General features: G+C 39.7%; 1 protein-coding gene across 1 annotated transcript in view; it reads right to left on the bottom strand.

Moving 5' to 3' along the window:
* Positions 1 to 734: 734 nt before the first annotated feature.
* The window catches only part of LOC133003775 (WD repeat-containing protein 49-like), a 29,047-nt gene continuing 19,651 nt past the window's right edge, over positions 735 to 10,130 (bottom strand). Inside the window, exons 13-17 of the mRNA XM_061073586.1 lie at positions 6,717 to 6,818; positions 6,444 to 6,506; positions 5,085 to 5,275; positions 2,530 to 2,727; positions 735 to 994 (exon numbers count right to left, since the gene is read on the bottom strand). Coding sequence (XP_060929569.1) covers positions 863 to 994; positions 2,530 to 2,727; positions 5,085 to 5,275; positions 6,444 to 6,506; positions 6,717 to 6,818 — 686 coding nt within the window. The 3' untranslated portion in view covers positions 735 to 862. The remainder of the gene's footprint in view (positions 995 to 2,529; positions 2,728 to 5,084; positions 5,276 to 6,443; positions 6,507 to 6,716; positions 6,819 to 10,130) is intronic.

The raw sequence follows: 10,130 nt of genomic DNA, 5'->3' as shown, positions 1-10,130 counted from the left end.
TTTTTTGCCAAGATTCACATGAGGTCACCCTGACTGAGTGGAAAACAATTTGAGACAACACTACAAATGTGGGTCTTAAGTGGCCAACTTTTAAAATAAAAATGTGGGCCTTTTTTGGCAAGCTGTAATCTGAATGTAGACCTCCAGTGGCCCATGTGGTAAATGGTGAATATAACCAACAAATGCCACCTTTGGCACCTAATGTTGACGGTTCACCTGTGGCTTACTTCTGACCCAGATCTGGCAACCAGGGAGCTAACCGCCCATGTGCCATCAATCCATGCAGTATGTGGGCCAGCTGGCCGGATGACAGTGTGGCAGGGTGACAAATAAGTCTTTTGTGAGGTCACAGTGACCTTTGACCTCCAAATTCTAATCAATTAATCGTTCAGTCCAAGTGAATGTTTGTGCCAGATGTAAGGACATTTCCCTATTAGTGTTCGTGATCACCGAAATCGGATCAGTTTCTTCGAGAGTCCAACTGAACATTTGTACCAAATGTGAAAAAGTTCCCTTCAGGCTCTCTTGAGAGATTGTGTTCACTAGAATGACGGACAGATGGATAACCCCAAAACATAATGCCTCTGACCACTGGCTGTCGCCGGCACAGGGGCACAAACATTTTAGGAATTTTCTAAATTATTGCAGACTATTTTATTAATGGACAAAAACACAATGCAGCTTTATCATACAATATAAGACAGCATGAAAATATACATTTACAGCATCAAACAATTTATTAGTCATCTCTGAAATCTGGTTCATTGTTGTCAACGTTTGCCGCCCCCCTCCTCGTGCACATCTCATATAACGCTGTCTCCTCCCTCTGCTGACCCGTCGAGTCTCGGATCACGACAGAGTCTCACTGGGAGATGGAGGTGACCTCCCCCACCGCTTGTCTGATGTTTTCCTGTCTTCCGTGTTCTCTCTGGTCCTGTTCAGGTTCCTGCTGGGGGTGCAGCCGTTCAGGTCTGTCCGTGCACCACAGCTCCTCCTACACACGATGGACAACGGTGGAGATGGGATGAGGAGAGGTTATTGTGAGCGACAGCGTGTGCTAGTTTGTGAGATGACCTTGTGGTCATCAAATTTCGTACTTTGTCAGAATCAACAGATTAGCATGCAGCCTGTGGTCACACTGAGGAAACATGAATCAAACTGTAGTGAGAAGCTGTTTAATGTGAATGACTGAGTTTCCTCCTTCGCTCTTAAACATGTTCATAATTAACACAGTATCCCTTGATAAGGTGTTGAACTGAATATGAATGTGCCTACGTATTTTGACCTTCTGAATTCCCGTTTACAAAATGTATGATTTCATAGCGTGACACAGAAATGTGGCCTAAAACCTCTTAAACATATTTAATATGAAATTAGAAGGGCAGTCAGAGAGCGCATACCTTGACACTATCTCACCATGTTAAAGAAAGTTTTTTATTAATCGTTAAGCCGCCAATTTATCCGGATCCGGTTTAAATTTTAATTTGTTCTTCCTTGGTCACACCCGATCCCTCCACAAACCTTGATGGAAATCAGTTTGTTACTTTTGTTTATTCCTGCCGATAACTGCTGTTTGCTCAAGTGATCATTTCCCTGTTCTTTTTTTTTTTTTACTATTTGATGCTATAAAAAACAATTTGAGACAACATGATTGACAGCTGAGACTGACTCACTATAGGTTGAGCTTCTGTTTTGGTGGGATCTCGATACCATGGTTCCATCCACAATTGCTCCAAGTGTGCAAGATGGCAGCGTTTTAAGGCTGTTTGTTTGTTTGTTAATGGTCTAACACCTATTTATATATTTGTTTGTTTATTTATAAATGTTTCTGTTTCTGTCTTCACTTCTGTGTTTTTTACCTCTTTAGATCCAGATGATCTGGGAGTGTGGTGAGGGAAGGGAGAGAGTGGCATGAGTGCTCTGTTAATTCAATGATAAATAGTTTTGACAGTGTTTGTACCCGGGCATCTATGTTGGGGATTGAAAACAAATCATATTTGCGTTGTGCTGTATCCCAGAATATGTGCATATTAGACGTACATGTTGCTTTCATTCATGCATGTTCTTCTTCAGGTTATGATCCATTTTCTGTTTGTTTGTGTCTGTGTATGTGTGTGTCTGTGTTTGTTTGTATGTCTTGGTGTGTTTGTGTGGGCCTGAGGCAAAAACTGAAATGAAGCCACATTCAGCAGATACTGCCCTAGGCCAAATATGGGCCCTCTTTGACACGAACACACATACACATGCCTGAACCGGGCCAGACGATGGGGTTTCACATCCATTTGGTCAACTCACCGCCCACCAGCACGCTGCAGAGTGGAAGGTTCAGGGCTTCACCTGACCGTTGTACATTTGAACAGCTAGGATCTAAGGCACTGACCTTGACTATGTGGCACCAAACAATATGTTTGCCATCCGAAACAGTTGATTTCACCGATGCAGGTTATGTTGTGTATTTCAAGCTACTGCAGTGCACTGGAATGACCTGTGTTTGTACATGTATGTGTGTGTGTGTGTGTGTTTTTGTACCTGTCCGAACAGACCAATGGTATCTCCGGGCAGAAAGCTGAGAGCCACGCTGCAGTCTGACGATGCTGAGAGAAGGAGGAGCCTGTTGCCATGGATACACGTCTCCAGGTGAGTCACTCGATCGAGGTGTGGTCGGAAACTACTCAATAGGTTTGGAGGTTCTTTGGTTTTTCCGTTAACTGGTTCAAGTAAATAATCCTGAGGGATGGGGGAGCAAAGCAGGGGATTACTGAACAGTATATTGCTATAAGATTATTATAGCATCAAATATTGATGAATAAATATAAAGCACTGTCTCCAAACATGGAAACACTGAAGGGTCCAACAACACGTCCGACCTGCACCCATTCGATTTTACTAGCTGTCAATCACACGGTATCCACTCCCAAATGCATAACCTTGTTTTACGGTCTATTTGACTCTAAATGGGACTATAATTTACAACATGAACATCATACTATATTGAGCAGACTTCAAACTAGAGATTGAGACCATAACCTCCTGCAAAAAATGTCTACAGACGTTATAAATCAAGTAAGATGTAAGGTCAGTTTCTCACAGACGTCAATGGAAATAGACTTCTTTTTGCGACCAGAGTCTCCCTCTGCTGGTCATTTGAGAGAATACAGGCTTCAGGCACTTCCACATTGGCTTCACTTTCCAGTCGCAGAGTCTACGTCCACCTTTTTATTCAGTCAATGCTAAAGTTAATTTATCTACTTCGTCCTACCAGTTTCATGTAACTGACAAATGATCACGTCAAATGAACAAGAAAGCTACTGGAACACGTTTGGAAATGATTTCAGTGTTATACAATGTTAATTCCTAATAATCATATGGAATAATTTATAGCCAGTTTAAATTAGTTATTTCACTGTTTGAAGTTACAGCTTCACTGCCTTCCTAAGACAATAGAAACTTCAAAATGCGTACGTGAGAACTTATACTGAACTGCAGTAATCCTGTGAGTGAGAGGACAACACTGTATAGGCCACTGTGCAATCGTGTTAGTCATCCAGCTGATTCCAAAGCACGTGCCAACTTGCTGTAGGACAGGATTTCCACCAGAACAGTGAGCTCACCAAACTTTCTTCTTCTCTTCTACATATACACATTTCCATAAATTAAACTGGGAGCCAAATGAGACGCACCCATCTGAATGCATCCCCTCTTATACACGGTGACAGAGTTGAGCTCTGAGTATTGTGGCAATAATACCCGGGAGGGGGTTCTTTTACTGCGATTATGAGCATGACAGTGATGCTGCTTCGCCTCAGAGCAGCATCACAACCCCTGTCTCCGCGATCAGAGTCAAAAAGTCAAAAGGTCTCTGTGAGGTGTCAGGAACTCTTCAGTTCCCAAGTGTTCATAGGCTGAAGTCAATCTGTGATCAGAAAATGTAATGACAAATTTTTTCTTCTTCTAATAGAGGTGATTTTGAACAAAGATAAGATATAGTCAACCATTGTTTTTCCACACATTTAACAATTATTGATTACAGTTTCTTTTTTTAATGCAAAACCTCCTGTTATTCATTGTAGTGGCTTCTAAATTTTGAAATACATTGCAGCCCTTTTTCACCAGCGAATTCAAAAAAGAGGTGAATGCAAGTAATGAGATCAGAAAGATTGATAATAAAAAATAATGATATATGATCAATTTTAAAGATGACTGTTAATTGAAGCTATGACATAGTTAATTGAAATGATGAGATATCTCATTTAAATTATCAGATAGTTGAATACAATTATGAGAAAGTCAATTAAAATGAAGGGATTTTAATTAAACTCTCATAATTGTTTGGTTATGAGTTTAATCATAATCTTAATTATTATTACATACATTTACATTATTATGATTCAAGAAATTCAATTGAATGTCTTAATTGAAATATCAATAATTAATATTTAAATTAAATTATAATTTGTTGATAGTTATTGATTGTTATGGCAGTTAATTCAAATTATGAGATAATACATCTAAAATTATGAGATAGTAAAGTGATATAACGAGAACGTTAATGACAGTTAATTGAAATGATCAAATAGTTAATGAAAATTATGAGATAGTAAATTTAAATTATAACAAAGTAAGTCACAATTATTAGATCGTACAAATTATCGATAGTAAATGGAAATTATGAGATTGTTATTTGTAATTATAAAATAGAGAATTAGTATAATGAGATTTTTTGTCAAAGTGGCAGAAATGTTCTTCAATACAATACAATTTATCGTATCAGTGGATCTTTTTTGAAGTGATTGACAGGTGTGGCTGTGTGTAAGCTGTTTGGGTTCAGAGTGACAGACAGTGCTGTCGTTTTCAGAGGGGACCGCATATCTGATCTTATAGAAAAACTGAGGCTCACGCTTTCTTCATCATCTATTACTGCTTGTGTCCTTATGTCTGTCTCTCCCTCTGGCTCGGTGTCTCCATTACTCCCTCTGTCTTGGCCACGCTTCATATGACTGTCCACAAACACATCATGGTGGAATGTACCTTTCAGTGGGGCCCACCGCAGATCACAAAAACATGTAGAGTATGTGCACACCTACCTGTATGTCCCATGTCTTCAGTGTCCCCTCTCTATCCGCAGTGACTAAGTATTTCCCACGAGGGCTGACCGTCATGATGATGGATCCCAGGTCTCTGCTGTGAGCTGCGAACTGTCCCACAAGACGACTGTGGACAGTGTTCCAGAGCCGGACCACACCCGAACCTCCACACGACACCAAGTCTGCACCACCTGATGAAGTTTCAGACATAACGCTGCTCAGACTGCCTGGGACAATGTCTGTGTGTGGAAGTCAGTTGCCTTTTCGAGTTGAATATGAATGTCGGGGCTTACGGACACTTGGATGACACCACAGAAGAAGTGTTCGCCAGTTACTACAATTCTATTGGATTTGGCTGCAAAACTGTTTACCCCTGAAACTCCAAAAGTGTTTTATGGACTCCAACACGTCACCCACCCACCATCAGCAAAGTGTTGAGTAGATAATAAGTGAATTTTCCTTTTTCAGTGAACTATCCCTTTAAGGCAAAGTGTCTTAACTCCATGGCTCTGGGCACATGTTCACTCTTTCTATGTGGTAATCCGTCATTGGCCCAATCGCTGATCAAGTTTTGTTTTGTCTTTCTTTTAACCGAGCAGCTTCAGCCAGAAGCAGCAGCTACTGTCGAAATAACTGAGAATAAATCAAACTGGAGAACAGGTTTGGATAAAAAGAAAAAAGGATAAGTAAAGTTCAGGGTTTCAGAGGCTGTGAAAGAAAGAAGCTAAAAAAAACTTGAAAGGAAGGAAACACATCAAACTATCACCGATGTGGAGATACTGAAAAAATGGATTAATGTGCAACTGTGTATTTCGACAACAAAACAAGGCTGTGTATGCAGTCAACTATAACTGTTCAAAATACAGGCTGCGTCTACCTTTACCTGGAATGAATCGGTTTGTAGACAGGCAATTATCTGACGCATGTTGCTAATTTGGCTTTTGTATTTGCTAACTTTTTATAATATAATGTATAGAAAAATGATTTCCATGGAATTGAGAAAATTAATGAACCCGTTCATTTTGTACTTTGTATTACGACCAGCAAGGGAACTTCCTCCTTATTCAAACATTATATCGTTCCAGGCAAAGACTACAAGCAATCATGAAAACTGCCTCTTCTTTGTTTTTACCCTCTACTGTTAAATGCTCTCAACTTCCTTTAATTGGTCTGAACGTCTGAATTATCTAAAAAAAATGTTCACGCTGAAAACAATACTCATGCGCACCTTTCACACCTTTTATTTTGGCTCGGACTAAACTGAGAAATCCAAAGTTCCAGACCAAACAAGGCAGGTGTGAAAGTTCCCATAGGCTAAGTCTGTCTGAGATTACACAGTAAATAATTTCAGTTTTTTACCTGCAGCTGCAGATGTGCGTCCTGGAATAAAGAACAGTCTGGTGATGGCGTCAGGGGAGTCGTCTAGGAAATCACAGATGACCAAAGTATTAAAAGTGGAACAGAAAAATAAGTAAAGTGAGAAAGATCACAGACTGAAGAACAAGAAAATAATTGGAGTGCCAACATAATTTAGTCTTTAAAAATGAATTGCGCTAGTAGATTTAATCTTTGGTTTAAAGTAGAGAACAGAGTTTTACAGAACAAAGAGTTTGTTGAAATGATTTGTGAGACCTGGCTGCTTCTTGTTGTCTTCCTGCTCAGGATGTGGCTGCAGTTTCCTCAAAGCTTTTTCTGTGTCATTGTTCCACACTATAATCTCTCCATTGTAGCTTCCTGCAGAAGGGAGACCAAACAAAAAGCAGAAATCTTTCAAAAACTTTCTCAACACCGCACTTTGATTTAACAGCAGTTTTGTATCGGAAAGTAATTTTCCCAGGCTTTGTGAGCTTCTCAAAAGAAATAGGAAAACACACCAAAACCTTTGGTCGACACACAAGCTTTTACTTTCTCTGTGCTGCTGAATGATGCAAGTCACTAAACCACTTTAAAGATGATAAAACTCCACATCTGTCCCCAGCTTCCATCTGTTCCACCACTCAGCCCTTAACCTCAACAGAAAGATCTTTTTAGAACAATCTTCATCTAGCGTGTCTAGGTGTGTGTGCGTGTGTTTGTCTTTCTATACTTATGAGGGCCAATTTGGTTCTATACAATCATTATGAGGACATTTTGTCGTTGTGAGGACATAATAGCTGGTCCTCATAAAAGGTCAAAGGGCTGTTTGAGGGTTAAGACTTGGTTTTATGTTAAGAATTAGGTTTAAATTAGGGTGTGTGTGTGTTTGTGTGTGTGTGTGTGTGTGTGTGTGTGTGTGTGTGTGTGTGTGTGTGTGTGTGTTTGTGTGTGTATGTGTTTGTGCAATAGGCAGCATAAAGTTTATTGAGAGTGTAGATCTCCTGCATTATTCATGCAGCCCAGAGCCACCTTCTGTATTTCAAGCGACTTTTATCATGCTCTTTGTGTGTGTGTGTGTTTGTGTGTGTGTGTGTGTCAGAGGCGGAGAGGAGTAGAGGGGATGAGACAGTGTAGATACCTGCATCATCAGCACAATGTTGAGTTCAAAGATTTAAATGGGTTATTAAATAAAGGAAACATCCTCTATCCATTAAATAATTCCGGAAATGTCAGCGTCTGTCTGTCTGTGCGTGAGTCGCATATCTCCAGAGCTGTTCATTTTATCGGGTTCACATTTGGCATGTGTATTAATTAGAGCCATAGAAAGTGCTGTGATTTTTACACAGTATACCTTCAATATCAATAAACTGCAGGTGATAAGTGCTCAGTAGCAGCTGCAGCTGGGACGTTGTTGATAACTACAACTAAAACAACAACTGATTCTTCAGTTCAGAGATCTGCATATTGAGTAGAGCTTCACTGAACTTTGAATAAACAGCTTGAAGGCTTTTGATGCAACAGAGGTATAATATATCCCAATATATATACACCATATTACAATCCTTTATAATTCTTTAAAACTTGGCTCCTACATAATTCACAATGCAACATGACCACCAAGAGTCCAGGTGTGTTATGATATAATGTTTTTTTCACATTGTATAACTCCAGACTATAGATTGTATATAGAGATGGACAACACAGCTGCGACCGAAAAGTGACCAAAGATGGTTTCTGAAACTTTAGCTAGTTATAATCACACTGCTGCTTGCACAGTTTGATTTTAATTTGTAAATTTTGACACTCTCAAAACATTGTGAACCTCTGGCTCCAAATGATGTCATCAATACAAGATGACAGTTTTCATATCCGCAATATTTTAGCTTGACTTCTAAACAGTGAGAGGAAGTGGGCAGACTTTATACACAGTGTATGTTCCAGACCTGGAAATTGACTTTCATCTGTAGCCTCAAAGTCCCTAACATGTCAACAAAGACATTTCAAATATACAGTATACCATATATTGTAAATCGGAGCATCCTCTGCGTAAGAATATGTCACTGCTGTCATTCACTTTTCAGATTTCTATTTCCAAAACAGTTTGGCTGTTCATCAAAGTTCAGATGAGTTTTTCCTTGGTCGCTTGGAAGGTGCTCAGCCAGGGAGGATTAAGGGATCCGAGGAGGTTGTGACTGAAGGAGTTACACACAGGACCCCTGTGTGTACCCTGCCATGTGTGTGTGTGTGTGTGTGTGTGTGTGTGTGTGTGTGTGTGTCTGTGTGTGTATGTTTGACAGTGTGTGTGTGAAGCCGAGCGGAACCTCGCAAAGACTCTGAATATGAATGAGGAGGCTTCAGTCCCACATCAGCCAAATGTTGCTGCTGCAACTTGATTCAACTTCTTGGGACACAAACAAATAGACACATGCACACGCACAAAAAACACACACACACATACATACACACACACACACACACACACACACGGTCCTGAGCACGTGTGTGTGTTCCCTACAGAACTTTTAAATTACTTTTGTCACTTGGCGGCATTAACACATAATTTGGCAGAACACATGCTTTGATGTGAGAACTTGCTGCAAGCGTGAAGAAATCTGCTGCCAACTGAAACTAAAGCGTCATCACTCTTACAGAAGAAGCCTTTGTGCTCGACGGATTTGAGAAAGAAAGAACATGCAAATATCGTTATTGTAGATAAATAATGCTGTCGATAGCTCAGATGTCTTTGTTACATTATTAACATACGATAGTTTTGCAATTTGTAATTGAGGGAGCACGATAAAGACTCTTGTGCAACATGTGAACCTCCTGCCTACGTGAGCTGCATATGTTTATACTTGACACCGATTGGTTTGATACGGGCGTGCATCTAATGTGTGTTGTATATGATTGTATTCGCTAACTTTTTTTAATTATGTGCAGTCTCTTCATTTGAATAGAGAAAAAGAATGAACCGTTTCACGTCATTAGTTTTTTTACCGCTGAATTATCAGTATGTTATTACTATCAGCAATATGAACATCCTCATTGTTCAACCATTATATCCGATGAGGCGAGGACTGGAACTAATCCTGTGCACTGATTCAGTTCCCTTTTCTTCTTCTGTTGTTAAATGCTGTCTCAACGTCTTGAAATTGTCCGGATAATGGTCAGAGGCTCCTTAACACCTGTTATTTTGGTTCAGACTAAACTGAAAAGTCAGAAGGTTCGAACCAAACACGACAGAATGGCACCTTCGAGTGTGCAGATTAAAATATTGGACAAGAGATGAAAGATATTCATCCTTTTTTCATATTAACCCAAAGGCCCGGAAAAGAGAGGGAGTAATGTAAAAGGAATTTATGAATAACAAAATTTTGTTGATTTTGTTCTGACCAAACACCAGTTGCACCAGTTGATCTGATGAAACAGAGAATCCGATTAAAAAAAGTGAAAAGTTTGATCCACACAAAGTTTTCATGAAGAAATTCACTCCATCATGTATTTTTCCAAGAACCCATCAACTCACTTCCAATATAGTATCATGTATATTGCTGCTATAGCTTATAATATAAAATAATATTTATGACTTGAACCTTTTGCATTCATCAGACAGGTTGCCAAAACCTGGAGAAGTGTGTGAGTGTTGGCTGAGTGACAGCAGGTTATGAAGAAGAGAGAGAGCACAGATGA

Source organism: Limanda limanda, chromosome 6 (assembly GCF_963576545.1).
Source record: "Limanda limanda chromosome 6, fLimLim1.1, whole genome shotgun sequence".
Classification (NCBI taxonomy): Eukaryota; Metazoa; Chordata; class Actinopteri; order Pleuronectiformes; family Pleuronectidae; genus Limanda; species Limanda limanda.
This window is presented reverse-complemented; position numbering and strand designations above follow the sequence as displayed.